The sequence below is a fragment of the Antechinus flavipes genome, chromosome 1 (genome assembly GCF_016432865.1).
Source record: "Antechinus flavipes isolate AdamAnt ecotype Samford, QLD, Australia chromosome 1, AdamAnt_v2, whole genome shotgun sequence".
In the NCBI taxonomy this organism is placed as follows: domain Eukaryota; kingdom Metazoa; phylum Chordata; class Mammalia; order Dasyuromorphia; family Dasyuridae; genus Antechinus; species Antechinus flavipes.
Genome location: NC_067398.1, coordinates 311,585,835 through 311,606,779, shown reverse-complemented (window position 1 = coordinate 311,606,779; position 20,945 = coordinate 311,585,835). Strand labels below are relative to the sequence as shown.

The following is a 20,945-nucleotide window of genomic DNA, read 5'->3' as shown; positions in this document are numbered from 1 at the left end:
AGTGTTTCATCAAGGGTTCATGACTTCAATGACATTGTTTTTTGCTCGGTCAATCAGAAAAATATATACTGTAAGGATTACAAAGTGTTACGATCCCATGATTGTATCAACTGAGATGGAAGGATAACCAAAACTTTCTAATTACCCTGTTGAAAAATGGGCCAGCCTGTGAAGTAGGGTGTTCATTGCTTAAAAAAAAATTTAAGCAATTGTCAAGAATGTTACATTATTCCTACTCGTGAAAGAAGTTTAGACAAGATGGATTAAAAGGTCCCGTAAAACTCAATCCTAGAGCTTCCAGATTGATTGTGGGAGATCAGGATAAGTTGATCTTTTTAAAAGAAGGAAAGGAAGGAAAAACCAGTTTTAGAAAACAACAGCTTTAGAATATGAGTTCAGCTTTAAACATGTTGAGTTCAAAGTGAAGATAGAATATGTAGGTGGAAATTTGAAGGCAGTAATAGTGGCTAGAGTTTAGGAAAAAAGAACTAGAGCTATGTGGAGGTTGCCTGCCCACATAGGAAAGTTAAAACCTTGGGCAGCAGATGAGGATGAGGGAGAATAGGAAAACACAAAACTGGGACTGGTTTTTATGGGTAAGGAAGTCAAAAAAAAGGAATAAGAGGAGTTAGTATGATGGAAGCCAAGAGGAGAAAATTTCAAGCAGGAATGATTGTCATTTGCCACAATTATCAATTTTCTCCCATCTTTTCAGAGCCTAGTGATAACTCCCATTGTCCACTAGTTTTCATTTTCTATCCTTGCCTCATCACCTTTTTTTTTTTTCCTTTTTAGTCTCATATTTTTATTTCCCTTCTCTCTACAGGGGGCAGTGCTGAAAATCGGCCAGTCCTTCGTTACAGCAAGGAACAGCGACCAACCACCCTGCCCATCCAGCCTTTTGTGTTCCAGCACCATTTCCCTAAACAGTTGCCCAAGACCAGGGCTTTACACGGCCTCTCCCAACTCTACGGCCTCTCTGGCAGCAATCGTTCACAGGCACCTGTCCTGCTTGCTGCCACCTCCCAGGGCTCTGTCCTGGCCCCTTCAGCACAGGCGACTGCTCCTGCTCCCCGAACAGTGGATGGAGCTGCTTCCCTCTCTGAAGAAAGCACCAGAAAGGCTGCACCTGACCCAGACACCTCTCGGCCATCCCCTCTGGGAAGCTATTCTCCCATCCGAAGTTCAGGCCCCTTTGGGACCAGCACCAACTCTTCCTCTGCCTCCGGTTCTCCCCCTGAGCACACTGTGGATGGCCCCCCACCACGAAGCCGCTCCTGCCCTGCTGCAGCCAATCTGATCCCTGTCCGGCAGGCCCTGATGCCTGGCCCCACCCCCCAGCTGGAGGCCCCAGAGAGGCTACCACCAGAGCCCAGCCCATTACTCTCTGAGTATCGACTCCATGGGGCAGGCAACCTGTCCCACCTGGGTCCCACAGGACCTAGCCTGAGCAGAGCTGAAAGTCTAGCCCGGGGAGGTGGTGAGGGCAACATTACATCCCGGCTTAGTAAGGGTACTAAGCATGCGTCTCCAACCTCCCCCAGCAATGCCTATACTCCCAACATACCCTATGCGAACAACCCCAACCCTTCTTAGCAAATGGGGAATAGCTCTTTGCCCTTGGGTGGTCCTTTGAGGGATATCTCCATGGGGCTTTCCCACCCTAGAGCTCCACGGGGTCCATGGGACAACAATCCAGGGAATGAAAAATGCTGGTAACTGTAACTAACTTTTCTTCTCTCATTCTACCGTGCCACAGCCAACCACCTATCCCCTCAAGCTCTCAAGTGGCGAGAATACAGACGAAAGAACCCACTAGGGCCACCAGGGCTTGGGGGAAGCCTGGATCGGAGGCCCCAAGAGACTCGACTGGCCCGGAGAAATCCTCTATTTGAGTTCCCTGGACCCCTCAGTGCTGCAGGTCACTTGCAGTGCCGCCTAAATGGTACATGCACCAATGAGGAGGAGGTGTGTGTGGATTTTGTAGTTGAAAGCCTGAGAGGAGGAGGCAGGAGATGAGGCTGGCAAGCCAGTCCCAGGAGCACAAATTTCATATGACACATTCCCCATGGAAGGAACAAGAGGAATAAGTCTACTTATTGTGAGATAAAGGTTGGGGGGAGTAAATAGGTGCAAGTCAGCATCAGGTCTGGGATCAAAAAATTATAGCTAAGAGTTGGTTGTCTCTCCCATCCTCCTTTCAGGTCAAGCAGTGAAGCAGTTGCCATTGAGTCATGCTGACTTCTCTGACCCCTTCTCCTTGGCTGAGAAGCCACCGGCTGAGTTCTGTCTGTCTCCAGATGGCAACACAGAAGCTGTCTCAATTGATCTGCTACAAAAGAAAGGTGGGAACCTACCCCCATCCTTGCCCCCACTTGAGCCAGAGGCATTGTTGTCAATAACACACCTTACTTCCATCTTAAACAGAAGAAATTCTTGTCTTTCCACAAGCCCCCTAGATCATCTCCAAAGTTTATCCTTATGGTGACTGTTCTTGGACAATGTTGAAAGCCAAGTTACTGTGTTTGGGGGTCTCCATCATTATAACCATAATCTTTTCTCCAGGACTGGTGAAGGATGTTAATACTGCTGTGGATCTCATTGTGGCACATTTTGGCACAAGCAGGGATCCTGGAGTTAAGGTATAGAAAAAACTAATGGGAACAATTGAAAGAGCCTCAAAATCTCTTGTGCCCCTATGTCTTCACACCTCCTTACTGTTATTTTTTTCTTAGGCCAAGCTGGGAAACAGCTCTGTAAGCCCCAATGTGGGTCACCTAGTGCTGAAGTACCTATGTCCAGCCGTTCAGGCTGTGCTGGGTGATGGGCTCAAGGCCTTCGTGCTAGATGTCATCATTGGGCAGCGCAAAAACATGCCCTGGAGTGTGGTTGAAGCTTCCACACAACTTGGTATGGGGCAGGGGAGTGGAGGAGCTTGAAGGAGAAACAGAGGTGGGGAGGGAAATGGCTAGATTTGGGAGTTAAATTTTGAGACCAAACACTTCATTCCCCTCAGGCCCATCCACCAAAATTCTGCATGGCCTCTACAACAAGGTCAGCCAGTTCCCAGAGCTTACTAGTCATACTATGCGCTTCAATGCCTTCATTCTTGGCCTTCTCAAGTAAGTACACGGGCACACCCTGGGTTCATAAACACCTTAAGTATGTGAATCCAGACCACCCCTACCACTTCTGAATATGAGAATTCCTGGATAGACCCCATAATGAATTCCATACTCCTTCCCTCATGAGCCACAGAGTTGAGGAATGCAAGTATTTATTTTTCCAAATAAATGCAAAGATGAAATTTTCAACATTCACATTTTTTTTCCTTCCTCCTCCCAAGCTAGGAAAAGCTTCCCAAGCAATTGCTTTCAGCAAGCTACAAGTTTGAACATAAGTTGAACAAGTCTTTTAAAAACAATCATCATTCTGCTGCACACACAAAATCAGATTCAAATATAGTTACTAAAATCTGCTCATTTCTTAGAGCCTTATAATGGAGTAGGGAGGAATAAATATGATAGAGTGTCCCTCATATGTATCTGAGCTCAATCCCCACCTAAGATCTAGTACTTTAAGTCCTATGTTTGTTGTAGTTGGGCTCTTGGATCACTGGGTTGCCATATTCCTTCATTTATTCACATGTCATTCACATTATCCTGTTCATAACTACTCTCCTTGCTCTTAAGTGGCTTAATGTCTCATGATCTTGGTGCTCCTCAGCCCTCACCATTCACCAGCAGTCTTTTAGAACACCCTCTGAACAATTAGAGTGCTCAAACCTCTACTCTTATCTCCCTTCAGCATTCGTTCCCTGGAGTTCTGGTTCAATCATCTTTACAACCATGAAGGTAATACTGTCCCATCCCTTGCAAAATGCCCATCACCTCAAAACTTTAGACTGCACTGTAGCCTTTATTGCCAAGCAGCCTCAAGCAGAGACTGTTCCATGTTCTCTAGCCACAAGCCCAACACTTTTTAAAGCTGTGACTCTTCAGAACCATGGCAGGGCCTGTAGGGGAGGGGGAGTGCTATCTAGGGGAGAGGGAGAACTAGTGTTCTTTCCTCCAAGTCTCCTATGCCGTGGTTTATGCTTCCCCTATTTCTTAACCCAAGTCTTATTTTGATTGCCTTTGCCTTCCCTATTCTTCCCTCTCCTTACAGATATCATTCAAGCTCATTACCAGCCATGGGGTTTCCTGAGTGCAGCTCACACTGTGTGCCCAGGATTGTTTGAAGAGCTGCTGCTGCTGCTGCAACCTCTGGCACTGCTGCCCTTCAACCTTGACCTGCTGTTCCAGCATCGGCTCCTTCAGAATGGCCGGCAACAGCAACAGCAGAAGGAGCTGCTCCGAGTATCCCAGGGACTGCTTCTCTCAGCCCACTCCACTCTGCAGCTGGCACGTGCCCGGGAACAGGAGGGCCATGGGGGCACCGATGGGGCAGCCCCAGGGGAGCGGGTGAAAGGGGTGGGTGCTCCAGCAGGAGGGGAAGAAGAAGAGAAGGTGGCGGCAACTGTAGCAGAAGTACAAGCAGGCGCAGGGCAGGGTGGGCGGGCACGAAATGGGCAGGCTGGCTGGTGGTACCAGCTCATGCAGAGCTCCCAGGTCTATATTGATGGCACTGGTGAAGGCTCCAGATTTCCCCGGAGCAGTGAAAAGAAGAAAGTAGCAGGGGGCTCCCAGGCTCCACCTCCCCGAGAAGGTGTGGTGGAAGGGGCTGAAGCCTGTCCCACTGCTGAGGAAGCTCCCAGCCGGGAGAGGGGTTGGCCTTTCTGGATGGGGAGCCCCCCAGACTCTGTGTTAGCTGAGCTGAGGCGAAGCCGGGAGCGTGAAGGGCCTGTAGCCCCCCAGGGAAGCAGTGAAGAGGGGACCCAGCAGGAGTCCACTACTGGAGGTATCAAGTGGGGACACCTGTTCGGCTCTCGGAAGACCCAGCGAGAAGCACGGCCACTCAATAGGTAAGAGCAGTTACAGGACACAAGGGGAAGGGACGAGGCAAACTCAAAGGAACTTTGGTAGAGTCCTGACCCCTTGCTAACACAAATTGTCCTCCCTCCCCCCAGGCTGCCCTCAGACTGGCTAAGCCTAGACAAGTCAGTGTTCCAGCTGGTAGCGCAGACGGTAGGTGCCCGCCGAGAGTCAGAATCGAGGGATGGCCCTGAAGAACCGCCTGCCCTGGACTTGCCCCCTAACTTGCCCTGGTGAGCAGGGGAAGAGGTGGGAGTGGGGATGGATGAAAGGGCCGTTGGTTCCAGTGGATTTGACTTCTGTTTCTTTTTCTCTCCAGCGAGGTGCAGGCACTCTGCCACCATTTGGCCACAGGGCCTGGGCAACTGAGCTTCTGCAAGGGGGACGTCCTGCGGGTGCTAGGACCGGCTGGGGGTGATTGGCTTAGGTGCGGCAGAGGTTCCGACACTGGCCTGGTGCCCCTCGCCTATGTGACACCGGCTCCCACCCCAACCTTTACCCCCAGGGGTACTCAAGATTGAGGCCCCTGTGCATGCTGGAGCCCTCCAGGCACCTTCACTTTCCCTAGGGACCCAGAGCCCAGGATGGGCCACAGACTTGGCTCCCCCCAGCCTGATGGGAGCTGAAGAGCCATGCCTGTCTCCCCATGCCTGCCCTCCCCATCTGCTCTGTATCCATTAATCCCTCATAGCTGTCCCAGTGACCTTAGCCCCACCACTCACCACTCACAACCCACCACCATGCCCACGCTCTAAGAGGACTAGGCCCTGGGATGCCGAGACGTATCCTAGCCTCACAATTGGCTAAGTACCCAGCTGTGAGGCTAGGGTACAAGAGAGGGATTGTGCCATGGGGGCACTGGGCTGGGCAGTGCTGTGAAGAGGGGAGAGTAACAGTATTGGGGGCCAGCCCCTCCCAGGCCCCCCCAGCTGTAAATAGGCTATTGCCAACACCCTGGCCATATGGGGGGAGGGCCTGGGCCAATGTTTATTTATTATTTATTTATTATGCATATTAATAAAAAAGGTGCTCAGCCTCTGTCCCTGCTCCTCCCCCATCTCTCCCCAATCAGAATGTAGGGAAAGAGGAATTTTAGAACTGCTTCTAAAAGTTTGAGGCCCAGAACCTCATGGGAGTCCCATAAGTGTGAGCACACTGAAACTTAGCCAAGGAAAGCTGTCATACAGAGCAGACACACAAAATGGAGAGATTTTGGACACGTGTTGGACGTGTTTCTCAATAAGGCTCTGCCTAGGACTTTAAATCTTGAAGAACCTATCTCAGATCAGTCATTGGATCTTCAGTAAAATCTTTTGGTGTCTCAGATTGGACTAGATTTTCAAGATCAGATGGTTTTTAACTCCTTGTGGAGCTGATAGGCCATCCACCTCATCTGGTATTTTAGAGCAGCTCCAACTTGCTTTTAGGACCTTTGTCATCCTGTCCCTCTGGCTCCCCAAAGTATTCCCCTTTCTCCCCAGTCTGATTCAGATTTCCATTCCAGGTCTCACCTGATCCATAATCCCTATAACAGGGCACCATGCCTAAATTCTTTAAGTAGGTCCTGGAAAGACTGGGAATATGCTTTTGGTCCCTCTGGCCCCGGGCCCCTGGGCACATCTGCCCAAATTCCTGCAGAGCCTGATTGGTGAGGACAGGAAAACTAGAGCCAAAATGAAAACGGGCTCGGGGCACAAATCCAGTAAACCCTGTGAGGAAAGAAAGGAACGTTTATTGTCTAGATATTATGAGAAGGGCTCTCTTCTCTTCTCCCTCCCGCTTCACCCCTTACCGTACCCATTCTTCACCTGAGATGAAGAACTTCTCAGGATCTCTGTCATCCATGGAATAGGGAGAGGCCTGAGGGGACACCAAAGGAGATTGGGGACAGTGATCAGAGTATCTAGCCCGTGACACACATAAGTTATACACACTCCTTAGGTTCATGGGGAGCAAAGATCCTTGGGCAGCTTCCCACAAGAAAGTAAGAAATGAAGCCCCACTCCCCCCTCCCCTTGCCACCCTTGTCGATCTCCCAGCCTTTTGGTCAGAGTCCCTCACCTTTGGTTTTTGCTCTGACTGCAGTTCTAGCTTCAGATGCTTCTCTGATTCCTTCTCATCCTCTGCCTTAGGCTCCAGTTCTTTCTTCTCAGCCTCCAGCAGTTCTTTATACCCTGTACCTAGATGGCTAGTAAAGTCCCTCAAAGCTTCAGCCCAGACCTGGGTGCATCTCTTAGCAAAGATGTGCTGAGACCGGGGCACAAAGCCTGGAAGGTCATATTGAAGGAGATGATTAGGGAGTCCCAGCATCCCCAGGGAAAAGGAAGAAGTGAATGCCCTTTCAAGGCATGCTAATAATATTGAGGGCACGTGCCTATTTCCTTGGGGTGTGCAATGGGGAGGAATGGCTATCATGTGTCATTTCCCCCCAGGGGATACCTGGGTATCAGATATGCCTTTGAGATAGTTTACCTGTGTACCCTGGGATCATATTGGACTTGATCCTCTCATATCCATGGCAAGAATGCTTAATTGGGGGCAGAAGCATGCGATGGGCAGGGGGCCAGGCTAGGTCAGAGGGGCCAGACAGCAGCAGCTGTGCGGTCAGTTGTCCGTAGGTCTTCCCCAGGCTGAACCCAAGCTGTGGGCAGTGTCCAGTATACCTATGGTATAGGATTCATGCACTCAGTCCCCCTTCCCGTTATATCCCCCATACACTTGTGGCAAATGTACTTTGCTGATGATCCCTACATGTATCGGATATCCCCCATTACACAACACCACTCCTTTTTCAATAGGTATGTCCCAACTGTTCTTTATCTTACAAGGGACAGGTGGGCGTGTTGGGGTTTTCGTTTTTTTTGTTTTCAGTCCAGTGGCCATGTTCTCCAGCTGTTACCAAGGAGATGATAACACACCACTGGGAATAGGGGCCAGGAGATTGCCATCACAATTTTCCTGCCACACTGTCCCTACACCCCCAGTCCTTTCATCCCAGCTTGTCTTCTAGACCTGATATCGCCAGTTTGGTTAACCACCCCCACATCATTCTCAACTCCCTCCCCAATCCACCACATCATCTTCTGAAGGAGTTCTTAGTGGAGAGAACCTACTTACCCTGGGATGTAATAAGGAACCTGGGGTGGTAGCCCTGGGGGGAAGGCAGAGCTGGCCATGGCCCTGGACCAGAAAAGAGCCTTCCCAGTCAGGCTCTGGCCTCTGTGTGAGTGTGGGGTGTCCAGGGCTGCAAGGCAGGGCCAGGAGGAGTGGGTGGAGCAAGGGGCCGGACTTAAGATGAGAGACAGGTTGCTGGGGAATCGGAGACAACAGACCCCAGTGAAGCAGCACGTCTGCCCCACACAGCCCAGGGTCGGTCAAACCCTGACGCAGACAGCGTCTCATTTGAGGCTATGGGGATGAGTGTTATCCCTTGCTGAGAGAAAACCTTCGTTTACTCACAAATGATACAACTGAGTTGGAGAATACCTTTTACAAGGAGAGTGGATAGGAGCCCTTAAGCTGGACCAGATACATAGTTTGTGTCTTTAGAGAGGCCTTAGGCTCTGATTCAGTGTGGAAGAATACTGCTATTTGAGAGGCAAAAGAAGAAAAGGTAGAAAAAGACAGGAAGATGAAGCTGCGAAGGGTTGAATGACTACTTTTTGTGATTTGTTGAACTATGCATAGAGATTAGAGGGTGATTTATCACCAATTATGACACTTTGTAGAGATAAAGAATTTACCCTCTGGAGACAAAGTATGAGCTCATAAAACATTTGTGCAACTTTATATTGGCACTAAATGCCAAAAACCAATGGTATATAGTGCAATAGGAGTAAGCACTGAGTAAGGATTAAGGTAGGGCAGTCAGGTGGCAAAATGAATAAAGCAGATCATCCAGCTAGTGTCAGGGAGACTCAACTTCCTGAGTTCCCACCATTCAGCCTCAGACACTGTGTGTCCCTGCACAAGTCACTTTATGACAAAGCCCTCTTTGTCCCAGTTCCTCAACAGTAAAATGATCCATAAAAGGAAATGGTCACCCAGTCTAGTATCTTTGCAAGAAAAGGGGATCATGAAAAGTCAAGTCAGATAAAACTGAAAAATGAAATGTGAAGAGGTCTTGAGAGGATGTAAGGAAGCTTTTTGGATTCTGAGAGAAAGAAGAGTTCATGACTGTACAATGAGGATTTGCCTTGAGTCACACCCTATGTGAAATATTAAGTTCAGTTAGTTCCGAAAGCCACACTTTAAAAGACCATTGAGAAGCTGAGGAGCAGCTTCACCAGAATGGTAAAGGGTCTTGAAAACTCATGGGGAACAAGAGAACTGTGTCTGGGTTCTTCAAGTATTTGAAGGGCTTCTGTAGAATCAGGAACAAGGTTGCAAGTTTCAGAAGCACAATTTTGGCTGTTTAATGTCAGGGAGAACTTAGAAAAAAATGGGCTGCTTTGGGAAATGAGTTCCTTCAAAGTGAAGGTCTCCAAACAGGCTGGGTAGAACATACCACAGACTCCTTTCTTTGTGGGTATGGGTTGGACTAAATGAACTGAGTAGAGAAATCATTTGTGACAGCTGCAAGTTCTTTCTATTTGGAGAAGGCTCCAATATGACTGACACCTGGAAATCTGAGGATTTCCCTAAACTCGCAGACACACAAGAACTGGGTTACCAAATAGCTGCCTCTCATGCTACCAAGCCATATGATAGAAAGTGGAGGCAAGCACAAACTGGCCCTGGCTCAGTATTGGTCTAGGGGATTAAATGAGCTATTTCTCAAAATTAATGAAACAGGAAATCTCTAGTTTGGTCCCCACCCTACACTTGACCTTTCAGAATGTCAAATAGCATTCACAAGGACATTCATTGGCCATCAGCATACCACAGGCAACATAGTGAAGCCTACTGGCTCAGGGGAAAATGCAATTAGAAATGTTATGTCCTCCCACGTGACCACGTTAGCTTCAACCTGCACTGTATATTGGGAGAAGTCTTAAAGAAGGGCTATATGTGTCTGTGACCCCAAGATTAATGGAAAGTACACTGGACATCTGGAGTTAGGTTCGGATCCCTATCTCTGTAAAATATCTTTTGTGCAATCTTCAGCAAGCAAGACCCTATATGAGGGCTCTAACAATGTGGGAGTCTCAAAATTATCAGGAAATTTTTGGTTTGTATACCTATATACCAGGATCATGTAAAAAAAATAGCCTTGATCTATACCTTTATAAGACAAAAGTAGTTGAATTCAATGGCCTTCTAAGGTCATTGCTGAGTCTTCCCCTCTATCTCTCCTGCCATTGAGATTTTTCACTCCCTAACACTCTGAATCTACCTTGACTTCAGCATTCAGACTCTCAAGGCATGGTGGATCTGTGAAGTGAGTTAACCTATGAGTTATCCTATGTGGTCAGCTCCTCCTGACCATCAGGACCAGCCCTGTAATTTCCATTCTAACCCAGAATCCAACAGCAAAAAATCTACTGCTCTTGCCTAAATAGTGGTGTGCCAAGTGCTTCAGTCCAAATGTTCTCTGCTCCCTGGTTTTGTGTGGTAGGAAGATTTTTTTCCAAACACAAAGGAAAATCCTCTTTTGGAACTAGTGTCAAATCTTATTTCTCCCCTAAACGTTTCTTCCTGTTCTAGGACACCTCCTTTCTGAAGCAGTACCATCCTCCCTGTGAGTTCAAATATATTACCTTCCCTCTAAGTTTTGGGATATGACGATTAACCATAACATTCTATAAGTCATAGAGTCACATACCTTTCCACCCATTTTATAAAGTTAAATATCTTATCCATGGTCATGCAGGTAGTATTAGAAACAAGAGAAGGCAGATGATTGAGTGCTCTCTCTGTCACCAAATTATCATCCTGAACCCTGAGATAAATAATAGAATAAACAGTTTAGACATAGGTTATACTCACTTTGATACAGAAGGAGAGTCATCCTTATTTCCTAGTGATTAAATGTGCCTCTCCATGTTGTGATATAAAAGATATAGTAACAAAGTGCTTCAGAGTCTACCATTAATTCCTTTAAAGGGCATACATATCCTTTGGGAGGATATTTGATAAAATTGGGCAAAGTCTGGTATGTACCTTAGATATTGAGAAGAGAAGATTTAAAAATCAGAGAAAGGATAAATAGGCCTCAGTGACCTAAAATTCTACAAGGGATATTTTTAATGCACAAGTTATTCCAATAAAGAGAAAGAAGGGATACTGTCTAGACATAGGAGGCATAGGAGCTCCACTAACAAATTCTGATCTTAACAAGTACAGAAGATGAAACAAGAGTGAATAACTAATGGATGAGTATAGAATAATATCAGGAGCACTAAGCCCTAGAATGAGCTTCATGAGACTAACAAACATTGAGAACTTCAAAAATATTTTAAAGCTCTTGTAAGAAGAAAATGTAGACTTCTGGCAAAAATTTATACCATATTATTAAAGAAATAGTTTTGTGAACATTAGAAAAGTAGCCAGTGGGGCTTCATCCAGAGCAGGTCATGCCAGATTCTCTTTTTTGTTGGAATTACTGGAATGTTGTGGAAGCATAGCATATATCTAAATTGAAAAAAAAAAAAAAAACTTCAATTATCTGAGCAAAATTCAGCAATATTAGGTATAACTACACAAATAGGTGATTTCAAAACTCTGAACTCAAGAGTAGTTTGTCTAATAAGACTGATGAGAATTTGCAGGAAAGTTTTTGGAGAGTGGTCCCAGTGCTATCCAACTTTTTTGTTAGTAATTAAATAATCCCATAAGAGATAGCTTACACATTAGATAGCAAGAGTCAGAATTCAGGAGTTTACTAGATGACATGGGTCAGGCCTACAATTCAGGGGGAAAAAAATTATATATATATATATATATATATGAATGGAGGTAGGAAGATATGAGAGAGAATAGCCAATGAGAAGATATTGAACTAGGGGAATGGTTATGTGAATGGAGAGAAGGGAGTGCCTACAAAAAGACTGTTGCAAAGATACAAATGACAATGTCTGGCAATGGATTGAATATGTAGGGGAGGTGTGAGAGTAGAATTGAGTATAATACCAAGGTTGTAAGCATAGTAGGTGACTAAAAAGATGATAGAGGGGAGAGTTTTTTGGGGGAAAGATGAGTTCTGTTTTAGAAATATTACATAGTATATAGCTAAGGTTTTCAAAGCACTTTACATAAGTTATCTCATTTGATCTTAACAAACCTGTGACATAAGCATTATTATTTATTGTACCTGCAGGAGATTAAATCCCAGCTGTCTAAGGCAGGATTCAAATTCAGGCTCTAAGTGTCATACATTATCATTCACTGTACTGCCTAGCTACCTGATCATTTTCAATCTCAGATGTCTCTGGGACGTCCATTTTGAAACACCCAAGAAGCAGTTGATGATGGGTGATTATATATAGTTGATTATATGTAGTTAAGAAGAAACAATAAGGATAGATATATAGATCTGGGAATCATCTGCATAGATATGGTCATTGACCCATGTGAGCCAAGCATATAAACAAGAGTATGAAAAAGGTCTTCACTTTTTGTGCCATGAACTGGTTTGGCAGTCCAATGAAACCTATAGACACCATCTCAGAACAATATGTTTAATTGCATAAATTGAATACATAAAATTACAAAGGAAATAGTTATATTGAAATATAGTTACACTTTTATGGAGCCTAAGTTAAGAACTCTTGGTATAAACAAAAAGAAAAGATGGTCCAGGACAGAACCATTGGGGAATGACTCAAGGTTAGTGAGTGGTAGGGTTTTTTTTTGTTGTTGTTGTTTTTTAAGGATAATGGATACTTGAGTTGTTTGGTAGATATCAAGGTAAAAGCTCAGTTAAATAGGAAGATATTCAGAATTAAGAGAGTGGGGATGATAGGAGAAATTTTCTGGAGAAGTTCGGAGGGAGTGAGATCAAGGAAGAAGAGTTGGCCTTGGCACAGGGAAATAATACCTCTTTTTATGAGACTAGAATAAAGGAAGAGATAGAGAAGATGTCTAAATAATATGTGATGAGGAAGAGAAGAGGAGGAACTTTCAGCAAATGAGTTCAATCTTTCATTCAGATATGAGATAAGATAAAGTCCTCAGCTAAAGGTCAAGGGAGGGAAGCTCATGGGAAGATTAAGGAGAAACTAAAATATTTGAAGTAGTTGCTGTAGATTGGGATAGTGAATGAGAAGGAAATAAAATATTTTCCATTCTGCAATGAGAGCCCAGTTGAGATCAGATGAGACATTTGTAGCAGACTCCATCAACACGGCTTCATTTCCTACAGCTCCTTTCAGCAGATGCATAAGAGCAAAGGAAGATGATATTGGCAGTAATCTAGAGTTGAGATTTGGCAAGGCATGATTGGCAAAAGAATGTTCTGGGGAAAGCACTAATGGGCTAAAGAAATGGAGATCATAATGAAGACAAAAAATGTGGTGAGGGATTATAGGGATTAAAGGGAAGATGAATAAACAAAAGCAAACAGCTTAAACTAACTAGGACTAAAAATTCTTACTCAAGTATAAGTTGAAAATTTGATCTCTGAGGTCTCAACTATGAAATTCCATGATTCTGAAGGTATAAAACTAACACCTCATTATGAAATGAATTAGAACACTGAGCTCTGGTTAAATGTATGTGGGATCAAGAAGAGAAGGCTTAGAACAATAAAATTTGTTTTAACTATTTCACAAATCTGATACAAGCTTGTTCTGGGGATAACCTATGGTCAGGAATAAATTAGGACAAGAATTGGATATGATTCAGAGTTAACTGAATATTCGTATATAAAGATTATAATGAAAATTAGGGCACTAGAGGCTACATTATGGTATGAAGAAGACTCAAATTCTTCAGCATTATGCCAGTTTTTCAAGCTCTGAAAAGTCTTATTCAAATTGAAAAGGCTTCAAATACAGACTCAGTGATCATTATGACTTATCTGAAGACCAGATTAGCTAAATTTGAAAAGGAACATCACTACAAGGTCGGTCTCTCTGGCAGCAATAACAACTTTAACCACAGAAATTCATGTGACTAAGGTATATACCAGTAGAGGGAGTTAAATTGTCTTTCCCTGAAGCATTGAAGCTTAGTTAGAATTGAGTATGGATTAGACCTGGGATTAAAGGATGAGTGAGGGTTAGCACTATGTTGGCAGTAAGCAAGGGAAAAGAAGAGAAGCAGGTTTGGGAGAAAGAAAAGAGGAAGAGCAGGAGATGAGAAAAAATGAGTGACTATTAGGCAGTGGTATGACTGAGATTGGACTTGAGGCTAAACATGATAGAGCCAGGGAAGGGAGAAAGGTAGGAAGTCAGAGTATGTTATTTAGGGAAATAAAATCAGGAGGATTAGAACTAGAAGGGAATTCAAAAGATCTTTTCCAGTTCCCTCATTTTACAAAGAAGGAAACTGAGGCCCAGAGAAATAAGTTGACTTGTCCAAGGTCTCACAATAGGTAGAAGAGCCAGAACTCAAACTTAAATCTTCTGACTCTCTATCCAACATTCTTTCCAAAATATAACACTGCCTCCCTTGAAAAATGGGACAAATTAGGCATGCTGAGTTTTGGTTATGTTTGAAATTAAGATCCAAAATAAAAGGAGGGTTATGATATAATAATAATAATAATTATTATTATATATGGTTTTGGTTTTTGTTTTTTTGGCTGAGGCAATTGGATCATCCTGACTTGTCCAGGGTCACACAGTTATGAAATGTTAAGTGTCTGAGACCAGATTTGAACTCAGGTCTCCTGACTTCAGGGCTGGTGCTCTATTCACTGTACCACTTAGCTGCTCCTGGGTTAGGATATGTTTAAGGGGTGGTTCAGATATTCAGAAAATGGAGTGCATGTTAGAAGAATTAGGGTGTCCGATGAGAAGACAAGCAGAGAAAGAGGGCGGCAGTTTGGATTAGGATAGGCATTAAGTCACAAATCAGAGATCAAATTTGGACTAAAGTTAGGATATGGAAGAGAGGAGGAGAGGGGAAATGAAAAGGGAGAAAGAGTTGCAGACAAAGATCAATAGGTACGTGGATAGAGCATATTTTGAGCTAAGTGCTAGAGATACATATACATGCTATTTACAGTTCCTGCCCTCAAAAAGTTTTACAAACAAAACATTGATTACACATTAGCCTGAGAGCAAGTTTTCAGAAGGGACACTGAAGAAATGTCCCCACTATTCAAGGTTCCTTTCTATTTTTCCATTTTTCTCTTTCTCCTCATCTACCCCAAACTACTGAGGAAACAATGTTTTGTCTAACCCTGTGTCAGCAAAATTTCCTTTAATCAAAGCATGGTGACAATCTTAAAGCTTTACTAGAGAATAAAAGGAAGATATATTTAGGATAAGGGCTTCAAAATCTGGAAAAGAGTTGGGACCTAATATACATATTTTAAAAACAGCAATGTTTCTAAGCTGGAAGAAAAAAAATGACCTTGACCCTTAAGCTTTCCTTTTCTAGTATGGTTCTCCCCACCACCACCACTACCAACACCCACTGACGCTCCTCCCCATCACTATCCATTGGCACTGGAGACCAAAAATGTCTTGGAAGCCTACTATCCTCCACCAATAACTTTTAACCTTTGACCATTCTTTGGAAAGACAGCTTCTGACTTAATTTTGACTATTTACAATTTATCATTTAGAAATTAAATTGGGAGCCATGAGAAATTTCCAATCCTACAAGTAAAGCCAGGCCTCTGACAAAGATCCCTAGGGCCCTTTGGAGAGCAGGAATAAAGATTAGAAACATAGATTTAAATTTGAAGATACTAGCTGGATGGGACTATTCTGTGTTCCAGAGAGCCTGGTTCTCAGGACAATCAATCTCCTTCTGGGGAAAAAATACTTATCCAGGCAAAGCCTTTATGAGCCTGGGAGGCAGGGGGGGGGGGATGGACGTTGGGAGGCGGGGGGCAAGATTCCTTAGTCTGTAAACTTAAGCAGCAGTAGCAGAGCCCACTTAGGACAAAGAAGTAGAAATCATCTTCTTGATGTTATTGATCCTCTTCAAGAACAAAGGACAAACAGCAACAGAACCTCAATACAGGAGCCTTCTTGGAACTAGCAAGTAGAAAAAGAAAATCATCCCATCATCCTCAGTGGACCATCACATCATCTCACATGAGACCATCCAGGAAGAGCACCTAATAGAGACTTTGTGCCAATAAAGAACAAGGAGCAGACCTACCAAGGACAGCAAGATGGCATCAGCCCTGTAGCATCGGAGGCTTAAATCATTCTTCCACATGTGTGGGACTTCCCCCTTGTGTGGGACTCTATATGTGTGCTTGGCTACAGTGTCCCACACATATACACCTCTCCACATGTGTCCTTCGGTGCATCCACTTTTCTCACTAAGATGTGAGTTTTTATTTGTAGAAGTATGTCTAAGATTTTACTAAGAAGTGATGCTTATTAGTATTTTATTAAATCACTTTGCTTTTAACTGTATTGTCTGGTTGACTAGTAAAACCTATCAGTGGGAATGTGTGAGCTTGAGTGGTTCTAAATCTAGTTGGGCAGCTATGTGGTTCAGTGGATAGAGCGCCAGATCTGGAATCAGCACCTGAGTTCAAATCCAGCCTTAGACATTAGCTCTATGGCCTTGGATAACAAATCATTTAACCCTGTTTAAACAGCCTTCCTTTCCACGTCTGTAAAATAAGTTGGAGTAGGAAACAACGAGCTAGAACAATATCTTTGTGATCACGAAGAGGCAGACAACTAAAATGAATGAACAAAAAAGCCTAGTCTTCAACATAGTGCATTCTTGCTTAAAAGCATTTATTAAGCACAGATTGTATGTTGGGCACTGTGTTAAAACACTGGAGCTACAAAGACAAGCTTTTAAAATTATGATCCCTGAAGCAATAAACTGGGAAAACATTTTTACAGTCAAAGGTTCTGATAAAAGCCTCATTTCCAAAATATATAGAGAATTGACTCTTTAAGAAATCAAGCCATTCTCCAATTGATAAATGGTCAAAGGATATGAACAGACAATTTTCAGATGAAGAATTGAAACTATTTCTAGCCATATGAAAAGATGCTCCAAGTCATTATTAGAGAAATGCAAATTAAGACAACTCTGAGATACCACTACACACCTGTCAGATTGGCTAGAATGACAGGGAAAGACAATGCGGAATGTTGGAGGGGATGTGGGAAAACAGGGACCCTGATACATTGTTGGTGGAATTGTGAATACATCCAACCATTCTGGAGAGAAATTTGGAACTATGCTCAAAAAGTTATCAAACTGTGCATACCCTTTGATCCAGCAGTGTTTCTGCTGGGCTTATACCCCAAAGAAATACTAAAGAAGGGAAAGGGACCTGAATGTGAAAGAATGTTTGTAGTGGCCAGAAACTGGAAACTGAGTGGATGCCCATCAGTTGGAGAATGGCTGAATAAATTGTGGTATATGAACATTATGGAATATTATTGTTCTGTAAGGAATGACCAGCAGGAGGATTTCAGAGAGACCTGGAGAGACTTAACATGAACTGATGCTAAGTGAAATGAGCAGGGCCAGGAGATCATTATATACTTCAACAACAATACTATATGATGATCAATTCTGATGGACGTGGCTCTCTTCAACAATGAGATGAACCAAATCAGTTCCAATAGAGCAGTAATGAGCTGAACCAGCTACACCCAGGGAAAGAACTCTGGGAGATGACTATGAACCACTACATAGAATTCCTAATCCCTCTATTTTTGTCCGCCTGCATTTTTGATTTCCTTCACAGGCTAATTGTACACTATTTCAAAGTCCAATTCTTTTTGTACAGCAAAATAACTGTTTGGACATTTGTGTATATATATATTATATATATATATTGTATTTAACTTATACTTCAACATATTTAACATGTATTGGTCAACCTACCATCTGGGGGAGGGGGTGAGGGGAAGGAGGAGAAAAGTTAGAACAAAAGGTTTTGCAATTGTCAATGCTGAAAAAATACCCATGCACATATCTTGTAAATAAAAAGCTATAATTAAACAAAAAGATTCAAAAAATAAATAAAAATAAAATTATGGTCCCTACCCTCAAGAAGCTCTCATTCTAATGGGGGGAGAAAACATGCAAATAAATATGTACATTCAAGATATGTACAAGATGAGTTGGAGATATTCAACAGAGGAAAGGCACTGCCTGATAAAGAACTCTTGCAGAAAGGGAGATATAAGCTGAATCTTGAGGGAAACCATGAAGTGGAGCTGAGCAGGTGGAAAATTCCAGAAATGAGAAATAGTTAGTGAAAAGTCATGGAGTCAGATGGAGTGTCATGTATGAGGAATGAGTAGACCAGTGTCACTATCATAGAATATTTTCTAAGGCATAACTAGACAGGAAAAATAGGAAGCAGCTAGGTTATAACGGATTTTTTAAAAAGCCAAACTGGATTTTAAATTTGATGTTTGAGGAAATAATGAGCCACTGGAGTTTATTGAGTAGAAAGTAGGGTAACGTGATCAAACTTTGTGCTGTAGGAAAACCAATTTGCTGGGTGAAGTATGGATTAGAGAAGAGACCTGAGATAGGCAGAAAGTTCAACTATAAATAAAGTAATTAAAACCTGACCATAGCCTAGATGTTTCAAGAAATCTTAAAAGAAAACTGCCCAGACATCTTAGAACCAGAGGACAAAGTGGAAATAGAAAGAATTAACCAGTCACCTCCTGAAATAATGAATGAAAACTATCAATAATATCAACTAAAATCCAGAGTTTCTAGATAAATACTACAAGAAATCAGAAAGAATAAATTCTGAGGTTATATTTAGGATCACACAAAATTTAGCAGCCACCTGATAAAGGAGCAGAGAATTCAATATTCCAAAAGGCAAAAGATATGGGCTATAGCCAAGAATAATATTCTTAGCAAATCTGAGTATAATGAATGCTATGGAGGGGGAATGGACCTTTTAATAAAAGGACTTCTAAGCTTGCCTAATGAAAAGATCAGAACTGTGTCAAAATTTTGAAGTGGAAACACAGTTTAGAGAAACATAAAGAAAAAAAATAAACAATGACAATTGATTTAACAAGAATAAACTGCTCACATTCAAATATGGGGATATGATATATGTGCCCTCTCTGATTGCTACATCATTAGGAATCATAGAGGGAACCTAATTAGAAAAGGCCTGAGAAGGGTTCTGCTATGTCTAGAATGTTAAGAGAAGGGAATTCATAGGGGATATAAAGGGGGAAGGGAAAGGAGGGTAGGGAAAATTATCTTAACTAAAGTGGGACATCCAGGAGGGTAAATTTCAGTCTCATATGAATTGGTCAGAAGGAAGAATACACACACTCTTTAATAGAAAAATACATTTCACTCAATAGGAAAATAGGAAGAAAAGGGGGGAGGGGAAGAAGGAAAATCAGACGGTAGATTAAAGGATTGATCCTAAGAAAAAAATCCTCTTAAGGATACCCAAAAATGTCTCTTTTGAGGGTGCAAAGAATGGGAGTCAGAGATTGCCCTTAAATTGGGAATGAGCAAATTATGATTTATGTGGTGGAGTACTATTTGTTCGGTAAGAAATGGGAGTTTCAGAAAAGCCTGGGAAGAATTATATAAACAGATGCAGAATGAACAGATTTATATAATGGCTACACTATGCTAAAAATTTTATAATTAGTAACTTATCAACATAATTGACCAACCACAATTTCACAGGACTAATGTGGCCTTCCCTTTCCAACCTCAACATAATGATGAAACATACTACTCACCTCCTATTTTAGGAGTGAAGGACTCGAGAATGCAGAATAAGACTTTTTTTGGACATGGCCAATGTGGAAATTTGTTTTGCATATACATGTTTGTAATGGAATTTTTCTTTTGTGCTCATGGGGGGGGGGGGCGTGGAATAGGGGAGTGAGACGGCAGATTTTGCTGACTGAAAAAAAATATAAAAAAAAAAATGATCTCATACTTCCCTGGAAACCATATATCTATTAGGTGTTAGCTATAAGGCCAGAAAGATCCAGATTCACTGAGGGCCCCCAAACTCTCCAGCCTGGAGTGTCTGATTGCCTGTTTACTCTCTCTCCCAATCCTCACCTCCAGCTATATTTTCCTCTTTTTCTCCTTATTTCTATGATACTCTCTGTTTCTCTTCATGGTTTGTCCCAGTCACCTTTCTAGATCTGCAACTTTTACAATACCCTCCCCGCTCCCTTTCTCGGTCTTTTTCTCCCGCTGATTTCGTCGATCTCTCCTAAATTTTAATCTAGAAGTCTCTCTTCCTGCTCATCCCATGGCCTTAGGGTGGCGACTCGGATTCTGTCTTTTTCTCTTTCTTTGTCTTGTCTCACCCCGCCCCGCCCCCTTTCATCTTTTTGTCAGTCAGCCTCGGGTTCTCAATTGTTTGTTTCTGTCAGTCTTTACCTCTGCTTTTCTGACCTCCTCAAAGTCTCAGGAGCCCCCTCTCTTTTTTGTCTGTGCCCGTCTCCCTCCATCTTTGTCAACCTCATTTGCTGTTACATCTGGTCTTCACTCCATGTCTCCTTTGGTTCTGACACACCCGGAGTTCCCTCTTTTTGCTTTCTCCCTTTTGTGCCTGATTCGCTCTTCTTCAGCCTTTGTCTGCTTCTGTGTCTCTGTACCTGTTTTGTGTCTCTGTCTCTGCCTCCTGCCTCAGTGCCTATCGCGGCTTCTGTGCATCTTTTTTTTCTTTTTTCTGTCTCCCCCATATCTGCCTCTCCGTGTCTATTTCTCTCTCTCCAGCGTCTCTGTCTCTCCAGTCTCTGTGTCTCTCTCGTGACTGTCTGTCTCTCCCGTGTCTGTTTCCTCCGTGTCTGTTTCTCCCGTGTCTGTTTCCTCCATGTCTGTTTCTCCCGTGTCTGTTTCCTCTGTGTCTGTCTCTCCCCGTGTCTGTTTCCTCCATGTCTGTTTCTCCCGTGTCTGTTTCCTCCGTGT

General features: G+C 43.3%; 2 protein-coding genes across 8 annotated transcripts in view; one reads left to right on the top strand and one right to left on the bottom strand.

Moving 5' to 3' along the window:
• RUSC2 (RUN and SH3 domain containing 2) overlaps positions 1-6,013 on the top strand; it is a 52,484-nt gene extending 46,471 nt beyond the window's left edge. For 3 of the 5 annotated variants that reach the window (XM_051965301.1, XM_051965290.1, XM_051965312.1), the window contains 10 exons: positions 827-1,513; positions 1,760-1,945; positions 2,205-2,345; positions 2,566-2,642; positions 2,736-2,910; positions 3,017-3,122; positions 3,808-3,854; positions 4,168-4,963; positions 5,069-5,206; positions 5,293-6,013. In XM_051965301.1, the coding sequence (XP_051821261.1) occupies positions 827-1,513; positions 1,760-1,945; positions 2,205-2,345; positions 2,566-2,642; positions 2,736-2,910; positions 3,017-3,122; positions 3,808-3,854; positions 4,168-4,963; positions 5,069-5,206; positions 5,293-5,494 (2,555 nt within the window). In that variant the 3' untranslated portion in view covers positions 5,495-6,013. The remainder of the gene's footprint in view (positions 1-826; positions 1,514-1,759; positions 1,946-2,204; positions 2,346-2,565; positions 2,643-2,735; positions 2,911-3,016; positions 3,123-3,807; positions 3,855-4,167; positions 4,964-5,068; positions 5,207-5,292) is intronic. The other 2 variants (XM_051965320.1, XM_051965327.1) reach the window with 2 other exon arrangements.
• Positions 5,935-18,146, bottom strand: FAM166B (family with sequence similarity 166 member B). Of its 3 annotated transcripts, XM_051965347.1 has the most exons (6): positions 8,091-18,145; positions 7,446-7,636; positions 7,035-7,240; positions 6,782-6,833; positions 6,664-6,682; positions 5,935-6,416 (listed from the first exon to the last, which is right to left on the bottom strand). In XM_051965347.1, exons 1-6 carry the CDS (start codon positions 8,147-8,149, stop codon positions 6,305-6,307), a joined length of 639 nt encoding a protein of 212 aa, XP_051821307.1. In that variant the 5' UTR covers positions 8,150-18,145; the 3' UTR covers positions 5,935-6,304. The 3 variants fall into 3 exon arrangements, with proteins under 3 accessions (XP_051821307.1, XP_051821298.1, XP_051821301.1); XM_051965338.1 differs by having other exon boundaries at positions 5,935-6,682; positions 8,091-18,146; XM_051965341.1 differs by having other exon boundaries at positions 5,935-6,682; positions 10,738-18,140.
• Between the last annotated feature and the right edge of the window lie 2,799 nt (positions 18,147-20,945).

What these genes read in the sequence shown, in the direction of transcription:
- FAM166B (XM_051965338.1), bottom strand. Translation starts at nt 8,149, where the DNA reads ATGGCCAGCTCTGCCTTCCCCCCAGGGCTACCACCCCAGGTTCCTTAT. An exon ending in TATGATCCCAGGGTACACAG is followed by an intron (nt 7,241 to 7,445) that starts GTAAACTATCTC and finishes ATGACCTTCCAG; the next exon opens with GCTTTGTGCCCCGGTCTCAG. An exon ending in AGTCAGAGCAAAAACCAAAG is followed by an intron (nt 6,834 to 7,034) that starts GTGAGGGACTCT and finishes GTGTCCCCTCAG; the next exon opens with GCCTCTCCCTATTCCATGGA.